This window comes from Chroicocephalus ridibundus, chromosome 4 (genome assembly GCF_963924245.1).
Source record: "Chroicocephalus ridibundus chromosome 4, bChrRid1.1, whole genome shotgun sequence".
Lineage (NCBI taxonomy): Eukaryota > Metazoa > Chordata > Aves > Charadriiformes > Laridae > Chroicocephalus > Chroicocephalus ridibundus.
Genome location: NC_086287.1, coordinates 68479297 through 68503431, shown reverse-complemented (window position 1 = coordinate 68503431; position 24135 = coordinate 68479297). Strand labels below are relative to the sequence as shown.

Here is a 24135-nt window from a genome sequence, read left to right as displayed (position 1 = left end):
ATATTCCTTATCCAGGGTGGTTTTAAATTACTTGAACAATGTGACTTCCAACACTTCTTTTGGGAGATTATCTCTGAGTAATCTCCAGTGCGGATTATTTCTTGATATGCAGCTCAAACACTCCTTTGCTCTACTTTATCCTATAATTACTAGTTATTACCATTAGTCCGTTTTAAGCAGCCTGATCACAGTAGCCCACAGCTCCTCCCAGCCCACGGCCTCCCCGTCATGGCTAAGACTGTCAGTCATTGCTTCAGGGCCACGGCTTTCCTTTCTGCCTGCCGAAGGCACCTGAGGAAATACAGCAGTGACAGTAGCCCCTACTTCACCCGTGCCATCTGTAATCCCCAGTGAAGAGCTCAGGAGTTGTGCTGTCCCCTCCCAAGCCTACCATGGAGTCACCACCTCTAGGGCCTCCTTGTCCTTCTCGCGCTGGTCATCTTCTGCCCCTTTGAACGATTTCTGTGGAAGCAGATTCATGCCTCTGCCATTACCTCTTTGGCAGTTAATTAAGCTATCTGGAGGTTCAAAATAGGGAGAAGAACTTGACCCATCAGGTTTTCCAAGATCTAGAGTAGACTAGAACTAGATTGTATCTATGCAGAATACGCAGTGACTATTAGGCTCATGTATTTTGTTTATTTCTTTGAAATAGCTGCACTGGTCCTGTCCCGTTCTCCTATAGACACGGTGACTCTGCTGGATCAAGGATCCTGTGGAATTACAGTAGAACTACCACAGGAGATAAGACGGGAAGGATCTAGTCTGGTTTCCAGTCTCCAGTGTCAGACAGACACGTCTGCCTAGGGAGCAGTTTAGTGACAAAAAAAACAGGACAAGAGTACAGTGACACCTCCTGCCATCTGACCTTCTGGTGAGTCAGCGACTCTCCGAGGCAAAGGTTATCTCAGACCATTTTATTTAAGAGCCAGGAGTGGACATACATCAACAGTGGCCCTCTCAGGGGTGTGCCTCTGCCAGTTTCAAAGGATAATAGTATGTGTTTAATAGGTGCTACTTTAGTGTTACTGAGGCTTTTGTTTTTCAAGTGATAACCCTCTGCTCTAGGAAACAGATTTAACTGTGAAGAGTATTAACTTATTTTTTAAGCCACTTGCTGCATGAATAAGGCAATGTTTGTTGCTTCAAATATAGGGTTTAGCTAATTTGTTATTCTGCACAAGCAGGAAGAGAATTGACCTTTATTTGCAGCCCGCTCTGTAGCTGGTGCTGCAGGAGATGTGCTGATGCCTGAGCCAGGAGGGCTGAGCCCCTCCGAGACTCTGCTTGTGCCACAGCAGCACCTGCCGGGAGAGGGAGGCTGGCACAGCTGGCGGCACCCCGGCACAGCTGGAAATACCCCGACATGGGCAGCAGCACCCCAACACAGCTGGCAGCACCCTGGCACATCTGTCGACACCACAACATGGCCAGCAGCACCCCAACACCGCTGGCAGCAATACCCCAACACAGCCAGCAGCACCATGGCACAGCTGGCAGCACCCTGCTCACCTCCTTGGCACTTCTGCTTGCCTGGCCGGCACCCTCCTCTTCTCACCCCACTGCTTCATCCACCTTTGCTCTTGGACCCTTTCTCACGCGCTTTAGCTTGTCCACCCTTGTTCACCCACCTTTGCTCGTTCATGTTTGCTTGTGCGCACTTGTTCAGGCATCCTTGCTTCTAGTAACAGGACAAGAGGAGACGTCCTCAGGTTGTGCCAAGGCAGGTTTCGACTGGGCATTAGGAAAAACTTTCTTCACTGAAAGGGTTGTCAAGCATTGGAGCACGCTGCCTAGGGAAGTGGATGAGACACCATCCCTGGAGGTATTTAAAAGAAATGTAGATGTGGGACTTAGGGACATGGTTTAGTGGTGGGCTTGGCAGTGCTAGGTTCATATTTGGACTTGGTGATCTTAAGGGTCTCTTCCAGCCTAAATCATAGAATCATAGAATGGTTTGGGTTGGAAGGGGCCTTTAAAGTCCATCTAGTCCAACCACCCTGCCATGAGCAGGGACATCTTCCACTAGATCAGGTTGCTCAGAGCCCTGTCCAACCTGACCTGGAATGTTTCCAGAGACGGGGCATCTCCCACCTCTCTGGGCAACCTGGGACAGTGTCTCACCACCCTCACAGTCAAGAATTTCTTCTTTATATCTATATAAATCCACCTTCTTTTGGTTTAAAGCCGTTACCTCTTGTCCTGTTGCTACAGGCCCTGATCCTGAGTCCCTCCCCAGCTTTCCTGTATCCCCCTTTAGGGACTGGAAGGGGCTCGAAGTCTCCCCGGAGCCTTCTCTTCTCCAGGCTGAACCCCCCCAACTCTCTCAGCCTATGATTCTATGTTTCTACACCTTTGCTCACACAGATTTTCAGGGCCCTCCTCCACAGCAGCCTCAGCTGCCTGGTCCCTGGTCCTGGGGCCTCCCGACATCTTGGGTGGTAGTAAGGGAAGAAAAGATTTGAATGATTATTTTCTCCTCAATTTTCCATCTCTCTCCCTCTCCCCCCCACTCCCTTCCCACCTTCCTGATTTCTCTGTGGGCATTGCATTGATTTGAGTTCCTTTTGTGGCTTTTTTTAGCTTTATTGCTTATGAACACAAGTCATACATGATCAGACTGCCAGTGCCTGCCAGTTGGTGTGTCGCAGTCCCTCACACCCCCTGATATTTTTTGACCCTGTAGCTAATTTAAGCCAAACTTGACAGCAGAATAGACATCTCCGAGATAATTAAGTACCTGCGAGTTTGTGACAATAAATAGATGGGTATAAAAAGGGAAGCCCTCCCCAAACCCCTCCCTGAGCAAGGATTCGGTGCTGTCCTTCTTCCTAATGAGCCAGTGGAGAATCGGCATCCCAGCTAAGGGCGACCCATAGCCATAACCGCTGCGGTGGAGGCAGAGAAATACTTTGTGGGAGCTCACGCTCTCGAGCACTGTCAGTCCAATGTGATACATGAAAGCCGCAGCCAGGCTTCTTATTTATGGCATTGCCCATGAAATTATTTGTTTTAATGGATGGCTTCGCCCCTCCTCTCTCCTTCTCCGTTTCCAGTAACAAGAACATTAATAAATACAGTAAACCATAATAAAATATTGGCTGGCATACAATGTGACAGATACTGGTTGTGTTGCAAAATGCCGCAGGAGATGATGAGTCGGGGTGTTTTAAGGTATCTTTCCATCTGGGGTACTGATACAGCCTATCTTATCAGCCCGCCTGCAGACCTCATACTCTGTGGTCCTTATCTTCGCAGTCTGCAGTTTTTGCAGCACTGTTCTCTCTATTTTTCAGAAAGACAACTGAGTTAAAGAGAGGGTGAATTACTTGCTCGCAGTTGCACAGGACCTTTTTGGCATGCATCTTTTTTTTTTTTTTTTTTCTTTTTTTTCACCCCAAAGATGCATGTCCTGTGGCGTTCACTCTCCTTCCTCTCAAATGCCTCCAGAAGCTACGTGTGACCAGGAGAAGCAGGGTGTATTCTGTCTTGGTTTCTTCCTTATATGATTCATAGTTTGCTCTGAGTGTACCAATTTCTGGATTTTCCCTGCCTCTTGGTCTGAGATGCTGTTTCTTGCAGCCGGCAGAGTCCCACAGCTGGCGCCTTCCAGCATCCCCAGCATGTGGCTGCATGGGAAGCAAGTCTTCATGAGCTCCCAATTGCACTCGTACATCTCTGTCCCCCTTCATTTCTTTGTCCACCTCATTGACACACTACATTTGTCTGTTTATTCCTCCTGTGATCAGCTTAGTGAAGGATTTTCTTAAAACAAAAGAAAGTTGTGGCTGTCTGGGAAACAGCTCCTCAATTTATTTGTATTCCATCCCTGTTTCAAGTGCAGGGTTGGGTCAGCTTCCACCCATGAAGCTGACTTTGCTGCCTCCTCTTTCATTTTTTTGTCTCTCTCCCATCATGAGTTGCCTTCACAGGCAGCATTTGCAGAGGACGACTCGCTGTGCCAAAGGCAAGTCTTGCTCCTGGCTCAGGGCTTGAGATGAGAAGTTACAGCCCTTGCCCCAGCCAGAAGGTGGGTGATTTCTGAGACAGGGTGTTATTTTATAGTCCAGACCTGTTGCTCTGATGGCAGTCTGGAAAGGATGGAGTCTGGAACAGTCTGCCAGCACAACAAGTCCAGAAATAGGTCTACACAAACAGCCACTAAAGGGAAAACTCATGTCCTGGACCCGTCTGGACCATGGGTTTGCAAGCGGAGCTGTAGATAGCGCTGTAGACTGGTACCCAGCAGATAGCAGACCTTTTCCCTCTTGACATCAGGTATTTAGTTTGAGAGCTGTGACCCCATGGTCTTGGCCTCGCGGTTCTCACGGTCAGTGAATCCCTGAGACGGGAGAAGGTTGTGCTTCCCCGGGGCAGCTGGAGATGCCGGAGGGGCAGGGAGCGAGAGGAGAGCTACGGGGGAGCCTGCAGCATCCGTACCACCTGGGACATGCCTTGGTCAAAGCACATTCACAGCAGGGAGCAGATCCCCTGGCCAGGGGAGAAGGGACAAAGTAAATATTATTTTTTTTACTGATCCAGACAGAGCTCTATTATATGAACTAAGCTGAGAAGCCACAAGCCAGGTGAGCTGGAAGAAATGTTTGGAAGCAGGCTCCTTTCTGCAGGCAGGCAGTGCACAGTGTGCTTTCAAACCTTTCTCTTTAAACTGCATTTTCCATCTTGGAAAAATAGCTTTATCCCAGTTTATTCTGTGCTTTCACAGAGCATTGTTTTAGGAAGTGGCGGTTTGGTATCTATGTGATGTGCTCGCTTTCAGGAGAGGAGGTGGAGGAGTCCCAGAGCAAGCACCCGGCTGATGCGGGTCCAGCACAAGTACCATGTACTTCACAGCCAAAGCGTGGGATGCAGAAAGGAGGGAGAGGGAAGGACACAGGCTGGTGGAGAATTGCAGTCAGAAAAGCTTGGAGAACCATAGAGCAGCGCTTACCTGCTCCTTCTGTCTCATCCGTCGCCACCTTCAGCACCCTTTGCTGTCTGTGTTTTGTCTCTGAGCTCTGGTAGAGCTCTGACAAGACTTCTGTCATGGCTTTGTACCGCCCTCCCTTCACTGGGGTGGACATCTCGTGTCCTGCAGCCCTTCCGTTTAGGCATCTTCAGGGGGTGGTTGTACTCTGAGCTTCCTCCAAGTGATCCAGGTCTCCAGGGCGTTGGCCTGTGCTCAGGACCTGCTATGGCACTCACAGGCATAAGTAAAAATGTTTTATTGATGTTGGGAATGTTTTATTAAGCAGTCTTTATCTTTTTTCTTTTTTTTTTCCCTTCTTTTTTATGAAGTATAAAATAATTTTTCCTTTACCCTCCTGTGGAAAAAGTTGTTTCCACTTTTGCATGTCCCACCAGATTCAGAAGGAGAATTTAAAGCCTTCAAAACAGCTGAAAACAGCATTTTAGTACCCATGAAAGCCCCTGATCTAAACTCTGATTCCTAGTAGGCTTGGCAGGTCTGTGGACACAGGGTAGATCCCAGGGGAAAACTGGAACTGTTTCTCACTGGTACAGGTCTGTTGTTTCTGACTCTGGGGGCCTGAAAATAGCCTTTGATTGTTTTTTCCTGCAGACAGGAGTTACGATGCAGGCTGTATTTTGTCAATCCTGGCATTCAAGCGAAGTAGTTGAGGGCAGGACAGCGTGGAGAGCTAATGCTCCTAGGAGGGACCATTTTAAATCAGAAAGCATCTCTCTACGTGATTCAGAAGAGAAGACCCATAAAGGCAGACGAGTTTTCAGAAGGCATGAAAGGAAAGAGAGAGCGGGCAGTGTTTAAATCGGCTTTTCCATGTCTTCACCCGCCACATGACAGCCCGTGCCTGCCCCCTAAGCAAGGGTCCACGGCACTGAGGGCACCATGGGTGATCTGGAGCTCACAAGCAGTTTCAGATGAGATGGAAATGATAATTGGGCATGGCAAAACCGTTCCCGTCAGGCCAGCAGAGCTTGAAGTGCTTCATAATTATCAAACGCTGTCACCTAAACGATGGAGGTAGAGAGGCTGCGGCTGATGGGATCCACCAGTGGAAGGTCACCACCAGGTGATGGTCACACCAGGGATGCCACAGCATTTCTGTTCTGATCAAGCACCTTGAGCAGCAGCGTCTCTTCTGTGGCGAGCGGGCTCTTCTCCTCGTTGCCGAGGACTGGTGATTCAGAGCCCTGGCTGATAATTCGGAGGGACACTGGGGGTGATTAGAAAGTCTCGCTCTTGCAAGACTGCGGAGGGGAGGAAGGACGGGTCCTTGGGCATCGCCAGCTCACCGCGAGGCGCCGCCAGGTATTCCTGCTCCAAGGGGATGTCTGACTCCTGCTGGGAACGGTTGTTCACATATACCTTCCAGAACTGTTAATGCAAATCTCTATGAAAAAATATCTTTATAATAAACCTCCTGTGATAGAAAGGCGCCAACTGTATTTTGGTTTCAAGTCTTGAATTCCAAGCTGATTTCCGAATTGGCACAGTTCTTCCTCATTGCGCAGCCATTACAAGCTGGATAAAATCGGCTGCTGGTCTGTTATAAAAAAGGGGTTTTAGTGCCAAATACTCATAAAAAGGAAAGCCATAATTTGCAGTGATAAAGTGCTCGCTGCGACCGGTGGTCCGAATGCGCTGCTGTACACTGGTACAGCGTATTGGCGTGTCAGAGATGCACAGGCAGGCCAGTAAGTGTCATAGCTGGGGCTGTTCAATCTTATATGAACCACTTTATGCTGCTGAGCACCATGTCTCATAAATATAGTAGCATTGCACAGGCTTCCAGTGTCCGTAATCTCTATGCAGTGCTGTCTGTGTGTAATTTAAGTCTTCGTATATAATTATGGCTGTACAAGCCAGAAAGCCACCTCATGTAATGCTAATTGTTGAACCATTTTTTTTTTCTTCTTTGAAGTCCCACCCAATTTGACTGTTCCTCAAGAAAAGTCACCCCTGGTGACCCGGGAAGGGGACACGATCGAGCTGCAGTGCCAGGTGACAGGGAAGCCCAAGCCCATCATTCTCTGGTCGCGAGCAGACAAGGAGGTTGCGATGCCGGACGGGGCCATGCAGACGGAGAGCTACGATGGGATTCTGAGGATCGTGAACGTGTCCAGGGAGATGACTGGAACCTACAGGTGCCAGACCAGCCAATACAACGGGTTTAATGTGAAACCCAGAGAAGCTTTGGTACAGCTCATCGTACAGTGTAAGTAAACCCTTATTTTCTTCCCATGTGGTTTTGCTGAGGAAAAGAAGCTGATTTATTTCTCCCCTAAATACACAGCAGCAAGAGTCTTACGGTGGTTACGTTTTTGATGCTGTGTTGTTTGGCTCTGTAGTTCCCTGAATCCATGATTTTACTGTGAAGAGAGAACTAAAAATGACATAGGAGTCCCATTTATGTTTACAAAAAAAAAAAAAAAGTGTGAGGCAATCATTATTTCCCCAATGCCTAGCTTTACATTCCTTGACACAGGAACAAGCACACGAGATAGGAGGACACATTCCTATAAATGCAGATCTGATACTGATCTCATTTGTTGATACTGTCTAAAACAAGGAGACAAAAAAAAAAAAGGAGAGCAAGAGCTGGTCCATCTTAGCTGGTCTGCATGCAGATCTGCATGGTTTGCTCTGACTCTGAATGCGAACCATCAGCATCGGGAATGGGAAGGAAAACATAACAAGACATCAATTATTTTGGAAATGCTCAGCATTTATTATTGGAAAATGAAAAGTCCAGTTTGATATGTTGATGGGAAATAATGAGCCATTCTTTGTTGCTGTGTATCTGATAAAGATGTTCACTAAATGACTTTCATGTGTCTGTTGTATTGTTGGTACTTATTTTCACTTTTTTGTGAAGTGGCTTGTGCAGCCCTCGTTTATTCTGGTTTCAGATGCCCAAATATTATGGCAGATTTGCTTTTAACAGCGTTCTGTGCTCAGCACAACTGACCTCTTTTGGGGCCTCCAGGGATAAGATGCTGCAATATACTTAGTTATTATTGATAATCAACTGATTTGTTTTTTCCAAGGTCTGTTGTATAACAAATTATTTATGCACTTGATTACATGTTGTGGTATCTGCAGCGCTTTCATCAGAGCTATTTACTGGTGCGCTGGCACAGCTTTTTATCGAAGCGTGCTTCTGTCCCAGCCGGCAGTCATGTGGACTAATGACACCAAGGGCCACCTGAGAGTCAAGGCTGCAGGAGAGCTGGAACCTTCTTGCTTGGCCTTCTCCTGGTTGTGGGTTCATCTGCGCTAGGACCGGCTTCATCCCACCAGGGCTGATGTATCTAAATTGAGAGCAGAGGTGTCTTTGGCTCCGTCTCCAGAGATTGAAAGTGGTTGGGATCTTAGGTTATCCCCTGGAGAGAGGTCTGTCTTGCCCTATAAAAGGGTCACAGGGGGATTAGTCTCCTACTGATGGCAGTTTTAAAGCAACATGGGTTGCTGTAGGGAAGACCGGCTCCTGTACGAACGGTCTGGGACCGGCCTGCACGAGCTGCCTTAATTCAGAGCTGTGGTAGCACTGGGGAGCCCCTGCCGACACAGGAATTTCACTGATGTCGTTATGGCTGGGATCGTGGTTATTCTGATGATGGCGTTCGTGGTTATCGCGATGAGGACTACTCATGACGCAGCTTCTCTTTCAGATCTCTTATCATTAAGTCATCACCATTATAGATGTTTAATTTTATCTGCACAGAAAAGGTCATTTACAGAAGGTTTATGTTATGAAAAGGCAGAAGATGAAAGACATGGAAGGGTCAGAAGGTAGGGGCAGTCTTGACAAGGATCTGTGTAACAGCTGTGGTGTGTCCCACGTTTTGCCCTGGACGACTTTACTTCAAGTCTTTCACAGTCATAGAAACTCTTGTATTTATCCAGTGAGCTCTGCATCATTTATCCTGCTGTCCGTGTCAAAGCTTTTAAGCAGATGCTGTTATTTTCTTCAGCAGGGAGGTAATCATGTGGTTCATGTTAGAGGAAGGGATGGTTGAGTCTGGGTTGTGGGGAACGTTTCCCAGAGTGTGGATGAGGACTTCCCACCAGCTCCACCACTCCAGGCCCTCATCCAGTCCCTGGTGGACCCAGTGGGATGAGTCCTGCTGACTTCCAAAGGCTGGTGGATGCATTGCTCGGATTGCTATTATTTTATGATGCTTTACTGGTGGGGAAAAAAAAAAAGCTCTGTTTTTCTGTATTTTCTGTAGTGCTGCGTTAGATGCAGCAGTTCACATATTCTGGAAGAGATGAGAGACACAACTTGAAAACGGTTATAATAACCAGGAGGATAACAGGTATATACAGGAGATGTTTCTTTAATCTGTTCTTGTTTAGATTTCTGCTCCTTTTATTCAGATCCTAGCAAGTGACAACTTGGAGACAAATGGACAAAGCAGAAATTATGTAACACTTTGATTATATTTCTTGTGGGAGAAAAGTATGTGTCTTCATATCGACTTTGGCATCATTTCCGTAACTAGCATAGCATTTATTCAATTGTCATCAAAATCAGTTCTTTTCAGTAATTTTGTAATATTTATTTTAGATGCTTCTGTCAGTTATAAACAGGGAAAGATATTTAATGGAACTCTTTTATTTCTATAATAACTCATTGATTTCATATACTCATTGTATATGGTGTGTGGGTGTGTGAGCAGATATGTTCATGGACGTTGGTAGCTGGGTACATTCCCATTCTCTGGGGTGTAAGAAGAGTTTCTGCTTGTGGGAGGCGGACTTTCTTTCTCACCAAAGTGGTTTATTACTCTTTGTTGTTCCACAGGGCAAATCTTTCAGTGGAGCTGTTCCTCTAGGTCGTATCCCTCGGTTCAAACTAAAGAAAAAATAAGGATAAATTCAAAGAGAAATGCGGGGTTTTTTTTAGATTTGATTCACTCTCAGTTCATCTGACCAGTTTTAACAGAGTATTTCCTTTCCTCTCCTCTCTTTTTCCCTGCCATCCCTTTAGTCCCGTGCCCCGTGATGTCAGGATCCCAGACTGGGAGTTCTCTAGGAAAATGGCTGGTTTCTGTGCTTTGTCACAGCACGGCCTCAAGTCGTGGTTTAAGACTTTTGATTTTTCATGTTTACCATCAAATTCTAAAAATTCTCACGGGAAAATAAAAAGACACCATGGGAAACCAAAAGTAAAGGACGACTCATCTCTCTTAGCCCAGGTCTGTTGGACCAGACGTGGTCGCTGTGCTTTTCAGTGCACTTTGAGTCACACAGTCCTTGTCACGTCCTGAAGCGATCTCTCAGCAGTAAAATACAGCAGAGATACTTGGTTTGAGGTCTAATTAGTAGGCTTTGGAAAGGAATTTAGCTGAAAGTTTTAACCACCTGAATGTTCGGTACCTGTGCTCCCTGCGTGGCTATGGAGAGCGAAGCATCCACGGAAAGCAGCAGAGCCTGTCCTAACAAAAGTGTCTGCGACGGTTTTTCTTTGTTGCAGTTCCCTATCTGTAAAACAGAGATAACAGTTCCTACCCTAGAGGTTTTAGAGACGAGATTCTGAGGATGCTGCAGTAATGAAAGACATGCAATATCTGATTTGATCAATAAACCTTTGCTTATTGCTATTATTATCCTTCACTGTTTTCTCGTAGGTGTGTTGGCGCTCATCACAAGCTATGGGCTTTACTGACTTTGATCTATATTGTTTGGTAGATTTTTGTGAGCCCTGCTAGCTTTTCTCTGAGAGATTAGTTAGGATCATGGAAGTACAGCACCAGCAGCAAGAAGAGCTCAACACCTTGGGTGGGATATGGTCACTGTTGTTACTGTAGTGTCCACCTCCCGTGGGAGACTGAAGACCTCTGGGGGAAGAATGAGAGTAAAAGACCACCCTGTGAAGTGCTCGTGTTCATTTCTCACTCTTCTTTGCCTTCCCCCACAGAATAAAAGGATGAAGGTAGTCATGAGGGTGTAGAGAGGTGGGGTCGGTCTGTTCTCCCAAGGAACAGGCAATAGGACAAGAGGAGACGGCCTCAAGTGGTGCCAGGGGAGGTTTAGGATGGATATTAGGAAAAATTTTTACACTGAAAGGGTTGTCAAGCATTGGAACAGGCTGCCCAGGGAGGTGGTTGAGGCACCATCCCTGGAGGTATTTAAAAGACGGGTAGATGTGGTGCTAAACGTGGGTTAGTGATGGCTTTTGTCAGAGTTGGGTTGATGGTTGGACTCGATGATCTGAAAGGTCCTGTCCAACCTAGGTGAATCTATGATGCTAGGGACAGAGCTCAGGGAGATGTGTCATCGTAGATAAGTCATCAGCAGAGCCTGCTCTCTGAAGAAGCCACGTGCCCCTAAAGGTGGCTTGTCCCAATTCAGTTTGAGGAGAAGGGCACTAAGAAACGCAAGCAGAAAGTGGGAAGTACGTGTAGGGACCATGCTCAGAGTCCTGCCCCTGCTCGCAGCGCCAGCCATTTTCTTGTGTGAAAATTTTGATAAATAAAAGTTAAAATAAATAAATAAATGCCTGCTGTTGGCAGACAGGATGCGATCCAGTAATAATTTAAATGCACCACTTTTACGGCTGGAAGGGAATGCTCAGGAAATAAAAATGCCATCAGGTACAATATAATCAAATGTTTACATCGTGTACCTTATCAAGTGATGATAGCAGGAAGGACAGAATCATTTTTCACACTGGACATCGCTGCATGTTGGGCTTGTGTTTTATATGCTCTAGTTTTACTTTGGTGCTACATAAAATATTGTTTATAATATAAACTGTTTTCCAAATGCATTGGTCTCCAAGTACTTGTAAAGCCTCTTAAAACATCAGAGATATTTCATGGTAACCTGGTTGGCAGAACAGTCGGCCACATTGTGATACTCTGAATTTTCCTTTCAGTTTGAGTCCCAGTTTATGTATGTCGTTCCTACTCGGTAATAAATTGTAAACAACTAATGAAATCACGCTGAAGGGGAACATTCTTCAGGGATTATATTTGAAATGGAACAGGCCTAATTAGTCAGAAATATGAGGCTGAATTATGATCTCAGGTGCATCATTGCAAATCTGGAGTGTATCAGTGGGGCATAAATTAGTTGTTTGGGTTTTACGTGGGCAGGAGAGAGTTCAGAATTGGGCCCACTTTGCTTTGATGGTACAGATGTTATTTGCAGCTGAGGATGGGGAAAAAATAATCTTTTATGCTTTAGCAATTTGGCAGCTCAGAAAAATTGCCATATCTATTCTGTGACTGTCTAAATATGTGCCTGATGAAATATTTATATGTAAATATTATATATTATATTAATAATGAAATAAAAGGTTGTTGCAAAAGAAAGGAATGACGTGTTCTCCATCCAAAACAGAACTAGAATTAATGAGCTTAGAACTCATGGAGATTTAGCAAAGTAATTACGAGAAACTTTTTAACAGGTAGAGTAGCTAATCCCTGCAGTGATTTGTTGGGAGAATTGCAGGCTCTGAGTCCATGGGTGGGGTTTATTTGAAGCTGGGTGGACGAAACCCTGCAGGGAGTGGGGATGGGCAGGGAGGGGGACGGGGACCGGGATCACTGCTCTGCTTTGGAGAGATGGTCACAGGGAGTTGCAGCTCCTGAGAAAAGCACCTTGTATTTCCCAGGGACGTGACGCCAACTTATTGCTTTGGGAGAGTTTTGCACTCTGAGTCGTGTTGCTGGTCAGAGCCAGGCGAGTTAGTGGTATTGTTTTGTGTGGGGGGATGAGGTGTGGGAGTGAAACTCCCAGAGACTGAAACCTTCTAGATTTTCGAATCTGCTTGTAAAATTTTGCTGATGAAAATGTATTAAAAAGGGGGTAGTCAAAGGAATCTCCGTCGGTGAGAAGAGTAATTGAATGGGGAATATGTCCTTATTTTTAGATAAGCACTGAAATCCATTTTTAAGCAGGTTGAAATGATAAAGGAAATCAGTATTTACATTTTACATTCATATTATTTACATCATGGTTATACTTTTTTTTTTTTCCTTATGATTAAAGATTTGAGTGGAAGAAGCTGATTAGTATTCAGAACAAGTGGTAGAATAATCCAATACATTCCCAGACTGTTTGGTTTACTTTCTGAACAACTTCCTTCTCTGTAGATAGGATTTGGCTTTGATTTAGGCACTTTGTGGTGGGAGAAGAGAGCAGGCTGAAAGAGAGCTAGATCTGGGCCTTGTTACTTTTATATTTCTGGGCCACTTTTCATGTCTTTTCGGAGTGTGGGAATTAATAAAGGACCTTAACCACTTTATAACATCAAAATACATGTCACTCCCGTTTGGCTTGCTCTCTGAAGTTGCTTTCTCCATCCTTGTGTGTCGTGTCGGAGGAGCTCCACATCCCTGGGTTGCAGGTTTTTCCCAGGGTTGCCCTCATATGGCGCAGGCACCTGCTGCCTGCCCTATGGCGAATATGTATTTAGGTAGTCCAGACTGTGTTGCCACTGACCTTGTGTTTAACCTATGGGTAGAATTCCCAGCTCCTTAGTTCTCCGACTAGAAATCTTCCAGAAAACTCTCTTAGTACTTTTATGTAAAGCACGGGTCAAAATCTCTTCTGTAAAATCTTCAGTGAAAGACGATTAAGAACAATTTCAGCATAGTGCATAAGCAATTATGGCTTTGTAAGTAATTTATCTGAATGAAGCAAGGGAAGAAAAATGTATGGAAATAATTGATGGCTTGAATCAGCAAAGCAAAATGCTAGGAGCTTTTTGACATTTAGCAAGGTCAAAGGCAATGTGTGTCTAGTGACCTGGAGAGGTAATGAATATGCAAATACTGGCAACATGGAAAATTCTAAATGAGGATGAGATCATTTGAATTTTTTCTTATTTAATATTAAAGCTATAGTTGCTGAGAGAACCTCCTGAGATGTATCTTTTTCTTGTTAGAAATTCCAAAAGACAGCACAGCAGCGAGTACCCCAGAACCTGAAGCGTAAACATGGATGTTATTGGAAAAAACTGAATTATTCATAGCGGTTTCTTTTTGACAATTGGTCATGTAGAAGATAGTCTTACACCACAGAGTAGTTCACAGCAGTGTCTGAGGGCAAGACCAAAGACAGTCTTCTCAACAAAAAGCTTTTAATTTTTTTTTTAAGAAGTGAGAATGAGAGGAGGAATGGGAGCAGATGCAAATGTTGCATATCTATATTTAAAATATGAAGAATCAGAATAAGGTGTCTTTGAATGCTCTACTTCTCCTGGAGGTGGCATCCAGCATCTGAGTAGTCAAATTGATAAACTCGGGAGAATGGCACTTTTTAATCCATCAGTATTTCTTTCGGGTTTGTTCACAAAAACTTGCTCTCTCTTAGCCATGGTAGCTTTTTGCTGACTCCGGCGTATCGGTGCTTCCAGCTGGTTCAGGTCCGCTCCATGAAGCTGGGCTATCCCCTTGAAACTCGGAGAGGGAGCATCAACATGAAGCAAACAGCATCTCTGCTCCGTTAACAACCTTCAGTGCACATAAACGGTAGGTTGAAATGTGGTGGAGTTCGGGTTTGTTTCCTGCTGATGCAAGGACAAGATTCTCCCCCCCAGAGCACGTGGGTACACTGATCCTAAATGCCACCAAGCTGGGCAGGAAGCCTCCAGTATAAATGCAACTTTCTGAAAGTCGGGAAGTTCTTGTACACTGAGTGAGACCAGCATCTTTCGGTGATGTTTTCATCCTGCTTCTTCCCGACATGGGTTTTAGGATTGGGTAAATAGTCATTGGATGGTGCCTTTTCTAATAGTTTTATGACTAATGCAGAAGGGTGGAAAGGCTGTGGAAATTCATGGGAAACAGGACCAGAGAAGCTACTGTTAAATAGGCCTTTATGAAGGTTTCGTATCCCTGAAGGACTGGGACACCCAGAGACATCCCTCTGCTGTCTGAGTCACACTCAGGGCTTTTTGGGGGTGAGGGTGAGGAGCTTCCAGGGTGAGAGTGATGCTCCCTCCCACTTCATGGCAGTGGTAAAGTGCTGCAGAGCTGCCACAGCTCTTGCCGCTCTCGTTTGTAGGGTGCTGGTTTCGTGATTTCTAGGAGGATACACTGACGTTGGAGCTTTATTCATAATCCTGTAGCAGTGAGGGGAGGGGAGGCATTGGGGGGACCAGGCATGGTTGGGTCCTGCCCAGCCAGGCAATGCTCTGCTCCTGCCTCGGCAAGGCAAGTGTTAGTCCCTTGACTTGCAAAAGGGTGATTAGTTCGTCCTGACAGTGCTCCTCTTGCAGAAGGACCCTGTCAAAAGTAACACAAGGGGAGGAGAAGCTGGTAGCACCCACGTTCGGTAGCATGTCAGCTAGCACGCTGCCAGATACGCGGCATCTCCTGCAAGGAACCAAAAAAAAATGGTTGTTTCTTGGAAAGACTTTCATGGCCTTTTGAGAGCAAATGGGAATTCCTGCATGGATGATGGACTGTCCATGGAGCTTTATTTCCTGCATATGGTATTTTCAAGAGCAAAGAAGCCTTCTGGCTTTGTATTGTATATTAGCCATGTCCTATTTTAAAGAAACCATGTTGTGATATGATAAAAGAGTGACCAGCTTCAAAATGAATAACTAGTTAAGAGATAGGAATAAAAGGGCAGATGTACACAGTGAGTTACAACCAAAAACTTTAGAGGGAAATCCATGAGACTCTTTACTAGGGCTTGTGGCATTCAGTGAAATCCCTAAAAATAATCCCAGCAGAATGAGAACAAATATTTCGGTTACGAAAAAATCCAAAAATATGAGTTAGGAGGGAAGAAAAATACCACAAATGTCAGCAAACACCTTTATCCTGTCTTTGGCATTTTAAGTTGTTTACCTCCCCTTGCCCCCTCTAATGCTTTCTTACTAATTTAGGATGCTCTCCAGCAGTGTTCTTATTTTGGCTGTAAAAAGTGTAACAGAAGGTTCAGGCACAAACATGTGCTTTCGCCAAAGCAAATTTGTATCAAAGTCAACAACGAACAAACTCGTGGAAAGGTGAATCGGAATAACGAGGTTGGCCATTCAGCGAGTTTTTTTGCCATTGGCCATTTTAACTGAAGAAGATGGTAGGTAAATATATTTCCTGGGGTTTTGTCCCGTATTACTTAGGACATTTATTCCCATAATGAAAGAAATATGCGTTTCGACTAAAACCATGATTGTGAAGTGAAGCATTAAAAGTTTTAGGTTGTTTGGATTGACACGCAACTAATTTTGTCCGTGAATGCTTCTGTGTTACGTCATGTATTTGTTTACATGATTATTTATTTTGCTCTATAAATCACTGTCTTCCTGCCTAACTTTCAAATGTTTTGCTTTGTGACTATAAGTGTCTCATAAAATGGAGTCTCTTAAAGCTATCTACATGTTTAAAGAAAGGTTGACACTTTCTCTGCACTCCCTGCTGGCGTCTTTTGTTTTTATTTTTCTATTCAGACGTGTTGTCCACTGCCGTGAAGTTTTGCAAAACGTTTTACCTGTGGAGAAAAAGATGGTGTCAGCAGGCACATTCCTTCCACTCAGCAGCAGGAATGAAATTAGACCTGGATTGTGCTGGTACATAATCAGGTTTTTCTAAAGGAGCTAGTCCAGAGGACGCTGGACTCATTACAGCAGGCACTGAGGTGCTGTGAAAGCTGGGACGGGGATGCTTTTTTGGAGAGCCTCCTTCTTTGGGTGGCCCCCATCAGGCTGTGTGGGCCATGTTGGGTGAGATCCTCTTGCACTCTTCTCCTCCCAGCAAAGAAAACACATTATGAGTTAAATGACTGAAGGCAATAGGAGTTTTGTCAGTGACATCAATAGAAGAAGGGTTTCAAAGAGCACGGGACACGTAGGTTGTGCATCTTCCATGTCAACGGCTTGGTAGGGTATGGATTTTACCCTTCTGCTCCCTGCATGTTGCCTTGGTGCCTCCACCAGCTGTCTGGGGAGCATCACTGCTTGGTGCAGAGAGATTTAAGTCATGCCTCTTGTCATCAAGCCGCAATGCCATGCATTGCTCTGACCTCAATTTCTTGCTGTGGGGACCACCATTATCTGCCACGGAGGGTCTTTGCAGGCTGGTGGCAGTGTTAGTAAGCTCCACAGGTTGCTTTCTTGAGGAAATTTTGTGATAGAAATTGCCTAGTAAGAGGATTTCTCATGGTCTGCTTCTTATATTCAGAAGCTTTCCACATAATAAAAGGGAAATTTCACACCTTTCACTTATTATTGGGTTGGTAAAGAAAAATTCTGGAGAGTAAACAAAGAAAAGGCATATCCTACTTCTTTTTTTTTGGAGGAATTGTTATTTATAGGTTGTCCAGACCCTTGAAAATATATTCAGACCATTTGTAATTGATACATATTTCTCACTTTTCCAGGCTCCTTTGTAGTTACTATGCCCATTAATACATATTCGTATCAATAAAGCCATTTTTATTCCTGTTTTAATCGACTGTTTCCCTCAAGGTGTAGTAGCTTTATCATTCGTATATTATTATTGGCATTGTTTCTCCTTTTTACTCTGTTTGTATCAAGTAATAGACTGTCCTCATTTTGCTGTTTGTGGCAGGACTGGCTTGCGCACGGAGGGGCAGGGGTGCAAGCGATGCCTGCCCTTCGTTAGAATGAAACCGCAGGGGATTGACCTCTGCAACGAGCGATGATTATTTTGTCTCTTGGAGGTCCCGGTTTGCTCTGGAAAGGCCAACAAATGCAGTTTCTTCTGTAGCTTGTTTTGCAAGGGTAATTACGACGTGTTTCGGCTTAAAATGTAAAACCACGTGAAGCACTTTCATCAGTGAAGCGGCCTCTTATTTATTGAATGATCTCATTAGATGTGTTTTCCCTGTATTGTCTTCGGTACCGTCAACACACAATGCTGTACTTTGAGCGCTACAGAGGGAAAACGTGCATCTCTACGTATCTAGCCCATTTAAGTCTTTGGTGATATGAAAAGAGAGACTGTTGGGTTTTATTATCATTTTCAAGCTAAGCTCTGTAACTCTGACCCCAGAAAACCAAACATCTTGCTCTGTTGGAGGCAGTTGAAATTGTAAAGCTGTATTAGCAAAAAAGATATTCTTCTCAAAGTGGGCTTTCTGAAATTGCCAGTGTCATGGCTGTGGTGAACTGGGGGAAGGTGCCCTAAAACAGCCCTGCCTGGCTTCTGAAAGGCGTCAGTCAAAAATATTCATGTTCTTCAGGCTCTGCACGCCCTCTGTCCGTCCCTGCCCTGCAGCTCTTTCTCATTCAGACCTCTGTTTATTTGAGCCCCTTATTCTTCATCCAGCCCGCGGTGGGGATGGAGAGCAGTTTATCCTCTTTTGGCTGCGCGTTACCTAGTTAGGCTTTTGTCCTGTCAACCTTCAGGTTTCTCTAAACGACACGGAGCCGTTTCCTGCAAATTTGACTGATATGCTGAGTTGTCCAGATGCCATCGCTATTGCTGTTTTCATCCATACCTCTGAGGTTAGCCCCAGTAGTCTTGAAGTGCGTCTCCAAGCGTGGGCACAGCTATGCCCCGTTCTGCCTGTGGCTGCTGGGCAGAGGAGAGGTGTAGCGTTGCAGCATGGACCTGTTCCTCCATTGCAGGCTGGTGCACAGCAGCTTGACGCTGCTGATTGTCGTTCAGCTGTGATCCATTGCAAAGCCAAGGCATTATTTTGAAGATCCCCTTCCCACCTGATGGTTCTCTGTGCTGTCTTTGTGCAGCTCTTTTTCTTTGTCCAAGTAGCTGGCTGGGATAGAGCCAGACCCCAGGGCTTTGGATATGGCCAGGAACCTCTGTCAAGAGCTGTGTCAGCGTGGCTGGCTGATGAGTTTTACATCACACTCTGCTCAAGTTTCCCCACCATCCCATGTCACACTTTTGTGGCTGTCTTATGACAATGTCAAGGCAAACAGCATCAGACGCCTGGCTCAAGCCAAGATGCAGGACATCAGTGATTTCTGCTCAACCCTGTCTCTCTTACACTCTCAAAGAAGGAAATTAGATTATTTTGACATGATTTGCTGTTGACAAATCCCTAGTGACAGTTACTCATCTCAGTGTTATCTTCCAAGCGCTCACAAATTATTGGATTGTTTGTTGCAGAATGTTTCTGGGAACTGCAATTAAGGTGTCTGGGCTGTAGCTCTCCGGCTCCTCCTCCCACCCCCCTGTTTTCAAGGAAGGCATTGGGTTTGTTGCTGGATAGCTTTCTTGTACTTCCCTGGTTCCCCACAAGTTTTCTCTGCAGGTTTCAGTGGTTATTTTAGGCTGATGCTTGTTGAGGCCCTTCCAGTGTGAATATATGGAATATATGTGAATCTATGCATTCTTCTAAGCTCAGTTCTTCCTACAGGTGTGAATTATTTTTGACACCTGAGGAAGGAGGGTCAGCTTTTTTAGCAAATCCTGCTGCACCAAAGGAATGAAAGAGCTTGGCTCTTCTGTACCCCATATTGTTTGTGTCGCGTGGCTTTAAAACTGAATGAAAATATATCATCTTTCTAATTAACTGTGAAGAAATTGTTGGTATTGCATAGTGCCACCAGGAAAATTAGAGTAACACCAAGTCGAGTTCATATGTGCTACATGTGCTGTAATGTTCATATCCTTTGTGCGGACCTAGGTTGGCTTTTTGCTCTCCAGATAGAGGTCGGAGCTTCTGAGTTACTCTCTGATGCTGTTTTTCTTCTCAAAAAATATAGTTGACTGCAAGGTCAAGGTCAATTCACTTGCAAGTCCTCTCTGTCCTGCTCATCACCTCTGCATCAGCCTGATTCGAGGCAGTCCTAGCCTTTTCTCTTTGATCACGTAGAGATGAAAATTCATTCCAGTCTTTCGTGGAGCCTGGCAGGCCCCAAATTTGTGACTTCTCGGGCACTGACTGTTAAACAACAAAGTAATCAGGACTTGCCTTTTCACTTCCTGGAGGTGCTAATCATGGAAGTTCCCACCATCTCCTTCCTTGCTTCTCTCTCTCCTGTTTCGTTAGACTCTTTGCAGGGTTGTATTGCCCGAGTGTGAAGTTCAGCCTGTGCGTGTGCCCAGTTAATTGTGCTTTTCACCGTTTTAGTCCTTAATATCTGACTGCTTGAGCTGGAAATTCTCAACCAAAGTGACGTGTTGGAGCTTAAGTCCACACAACAGGTAGCCAACTGATTGCTTTTCCTAATTACTCACGTTACAAGCCTTTTTGAAGAAAGACGCTGATCTTATTCACAAATATCTTGTATGCTCTTGCTGTATTTTGAGTATCAAAGCTCAACATGAAAGAGGCCACACTGGTGTGAGTTTTGTTTATTACATAGTTATTGTTTTCAGCTTCATTAAGAGAGCAAACTCTCTGCTGTCTGTAATAGATTAGAGGAGAAAGAAGACAAAAGGACTTTATAATAAGCTCAGACATCCACAGAGGCCTCCTATATTTTGAATGTATCCAATTCGATTTTTTTCCCTGAATTTTGTTGGCGATGCCATTATTCAGTGCATCTACAATTGTACTTACATTTTCTTTGGACCAGAAGATTTAAGTCTCAAAAAACTAAAATGAAATAAATCCTGGCTGGAAAAAAAAAATCCTATTTAATTTAATGTCATCAACCTAGAATGAGTTTATTTTAAGCCATTTTCTGCGGCAGTGGTGTATATCTTTAAGATATAAAAGCCATATTTTCAAGTGGTGAACATGGAGATAGCTCCAGTGATTTTGGGGATTTGTTCATATAAACCAGAAGGGAATTTAGTCCCACAACTCAACCGTTTGCCTTGAAGAAATTAATTTGAATCCTTGATGGACTTCTGACTTGGGCGTTAATTAGGCCAGGTGTAATCAAATATGTGATTCTCTTTAAAGTATTATCTGACTTGCTAAATTTTGAGTTCATGATCTTGGGTGTGGCAGCCTGGTCCTGTTGGACCTACATTTGACCAGACTGGATTTGTTGGTCAAAAAAATGAAGACGTAGAACCAGTAACAAAAGCAGCCTGATCTTCTCTTGGCTGTACTCCTTCTCCGCAGGCCTTGTTGACCCTCTCCTTTGCAGTGATTCTCCTGCATACACCCAGTAATCACTGAACCATATGGAGCTATGAGCCTGCGACCCTTTAATTGTAGTTTTCATCTTAGCAGGTCTTTGAGGCACTTGGTCTAACCCATGAGAGTTTGATCCCGGATCAAAACATTAATGTGCTGCAGTGTGTATCATAGAATCATAGAATCATAGGGTTGGAAGGGACCTCTGGAGATCATCTAGTCCAACCCCCCTGCCAGAGCAGGGTCACCTAGAGCAGGTTACACAGGAACACGTCCAGGTGGGTTTTGAATGTCTCCAGAGATGGAGACTCCACCACCTCTCTGGGCAGCCTGTTCCAGTGCTCTGCCACCCTCAGGGTAAAGAAGTTCCTCCTCATGTTTAGGTGGAACTTCCTATGTTCCAGTTTGTGCCCATTGCCTCTTGTCCTGTCCCCGGGCACCACTGAAAAGAGCCTCGCCCCATCGTCCTGACACCCACCCTTTAAGTATTTATAAGCGTTGATAAGGTCACCCCTCAGACGTCTTTTTTCCAGACTGAAGAGACCCAAATCCCTCAGCCTTTCCTCATAAGAGAGGTGTTCCAGTCCCCTAATCATCCTCGTAGCCCTCCGCTGCACCCTTTCCAGCAGTTCCCTGTCCCTCTTGAACCGGGGAGCCCAGAACTGGACACAGTACTCCAGGTGCGGTCTCACCAAGGCAGAGTAGAGGGGGAGGATGACCTCCCTTGACCTGCTGGCCACGCTCCTCTTGATGCACCCCAGGATGCCATTGGCCTTCTTGGCCACAAGGGCACATTGCTGACTCATGGTCATCCTGTTGTCCACCAGGACTCCCAGGTCTCTTTCCACAGAGCTGCTCTCCAGCAGGTCAGCACCCAACCTGTACTGGTGCATGGGGTTGTTCCTCCCCAGGTGCAGCACCCTACACTTGCCCTTGTTGAACTTCATAAGGTTTCTCTCTGCCCAGATCTCCAACCTGTCCAGGTCTCTCTGTATGGCGGCACAGCCTTCCGGTGTGTCAGCCACCCCACCCAGCTTGGTGTCATCAGCAAACTTGCTGAGGGTGCACTCTATCCCCTCATCCAGGTCATTGATGAATATGTTGAACAGGACTGGACCCAGTACTGACCCCTGGGGAACACCACTCGTCACTGGTCTCCAACTAGACTCTGTGCCCCTAATCACAACCCTCTGAGCTCTATCTTTCAACCAGTTTTCTATCCACCCCACTGTCCATTCATCTAACCCACACTTCCTAAGCTTCCCTATGAGGATGCTGTGGGAGACCGTGTCAAACGCCTTGCTTAAGTCAAGGTAGACCACATCTACCGCCCTCCCCTCATCTATCCATCTAGTCATGCCATCGTAGAAGGCTATCAGGTTAGTCAGACATGATTTCCCCCTGGTGAATCCATGCTGAGTACTTCTGATAGCTTTCCTTTCCTCCACGCGCCTTGAGATGACACCCAGAACGAGCTGTTCCATCATCTTTCCAGGGATGGAGGTGAGGCTGACCGGCCTGTAGTTCCCCGGCTCCTCCTTCTTGCCTTTCTTGAAGACTGGAGTGACATTGGCTTTCCTCCAGTCCGCAGGCACCTCGCCTGTTCTCCAGGACTTTTCAAAGATGATGGAGAGCGGCCCAGCAATGACTTCCGCCAGCTCCCTCAGCACTCTCGGGTGCATCCCATCAGGGCCCATGGACTTGTGAATATCTAGATGATCTAATTGGTCCCTCACTCGCTCCTCCTCAACCCAAGGGAAGTCGTCTTCTTTCCCTGTTACTTTATTCAATGCCTGGGACTCCTGAGGGCTGGGCCGAGCAGAAAAGACCGAAGCAAAGAAGGCATTCAGTAACTCTGCCTTCTCCACATCCTCCGTCACCATGACTCCTGCCTCATTCAGCAGTGGGCCTACAACTTCCCTGGTCTTCCTTTTGCTTCCAATATACTTGTAGAAGCTCTTTTTGTTTTGCTTGATGTCCCTAGCCAGGTCTAATTCCAAGGCGGCCTTGGCTTTCCTTGTTTCATCCCTGCACGCTCTGGTGGCATTCTTGTAATCCTCCCAAGGGGTCAGTCCCTTCTTCCACTTATTATAAACTTCCTTCTTCCACTTGAGCTTTTTCTGAAGCTCCCTGCTCAACCATGCAGGTCTCCTGCGTCCCTTGGCCGATTTCTTTCTCTTAGGGATGCACCGATCCTGAGCTTGGAGGAAGTGGTCTTTGAATATCAACCAGCTTTCTTGAGCCCCTTTGCCTTCCAGAGCCCTAGCCCACGGGATCTCTCCAAGCAGTTTCTTAAAGAGGTCGAAGTTAGCCCTCCTGAAATCCAAGGTTGTAATTTTACTTCTTGTTGTTGTTTTGTGGATAGTACCCATGATCCTGAACTCAATCATTTCATGATCACTACAACCTAGGGTGCCCCCAACCTTAATGTCCTCCACCAATCCCTCTGTGTTTGTCAGTACCAGGTCCAGGAGTGCTCCTCTCCTTGTTGGCTCCTGTACCACCTGTGTCAAAAAGTTGTCATCAATGCACTGGAGGAGCCTCCTGGACTGTGCATGCCTGGCTGTGTGGTCTTCCCAGCAGATATCGGGGTGATTGAAGTCCCCCATGAGAACCAGGGCCTGCGCTTGCGAGGCTACCTTCAGTTGTCTGTAGAAAGCCTCATCAGTCTCCCCATCCTGATCAGGTGGCCTGTAATAAACACCCACAACAGTGTCCCTCATATTTGCCTGTCCCTTAATCCTCACCCATAAGCTCTCAACCCGCTCTTCATCCGCCCCTAGTGAGAGCTCGATGCATTCCAAATGCTCTCTCACATAGAGTGCAATTCCACCACCACGCCTCGCTGGTCTGTCTTTCCTGAAAAGGACATAGCCATCCATGACAGCATTCCAGTCATGCGAGTTGTCCCACCACGTCTCAGTAATTGCAATGAGTGTAGGATGTATGTAGACACGCTGGCTGTGAAAAGGCAAACTAGAATAGGAACGGTGATGTTAAATGAACTACTGAAATAAATGAGAACTATCTTCCCTGGGTTGTGCCATTTGTGCCATGTTGGACACTCGCTCAGAACAAATGCGTACATAACCAGCCATATCTCACTAATCCTCTAATCACACTCCTTCACAAGAGCTCGTACAGCTTTGCTTCTGAAAATTGGT

At 45.6% G+C, this 24135-nt stretch overlaps 1 protein-coding gene across 1 annotated transcript in view; it reads left to right on the top strand.

The window, feature by feature from the left end:
• Positions 1 to 24135, top strand: part of MDGA2 (MAM domain containing glycosylphosphatidylinositol anchor 2) — a 369386-nt gene that overhangs the window by 235936 nt on the left and 109315 nt on the right. The window contains exon 8 of the mRNA XM_063333753.1: positions 6906 to 7199. Coding sequence (XP_063189823.1) covers positions 6906 to 7199 — 294 coding nt within the window. The remainder of the gene's footprint in view (positions 1 to 6905; positions 7200 to 24135) is intronic.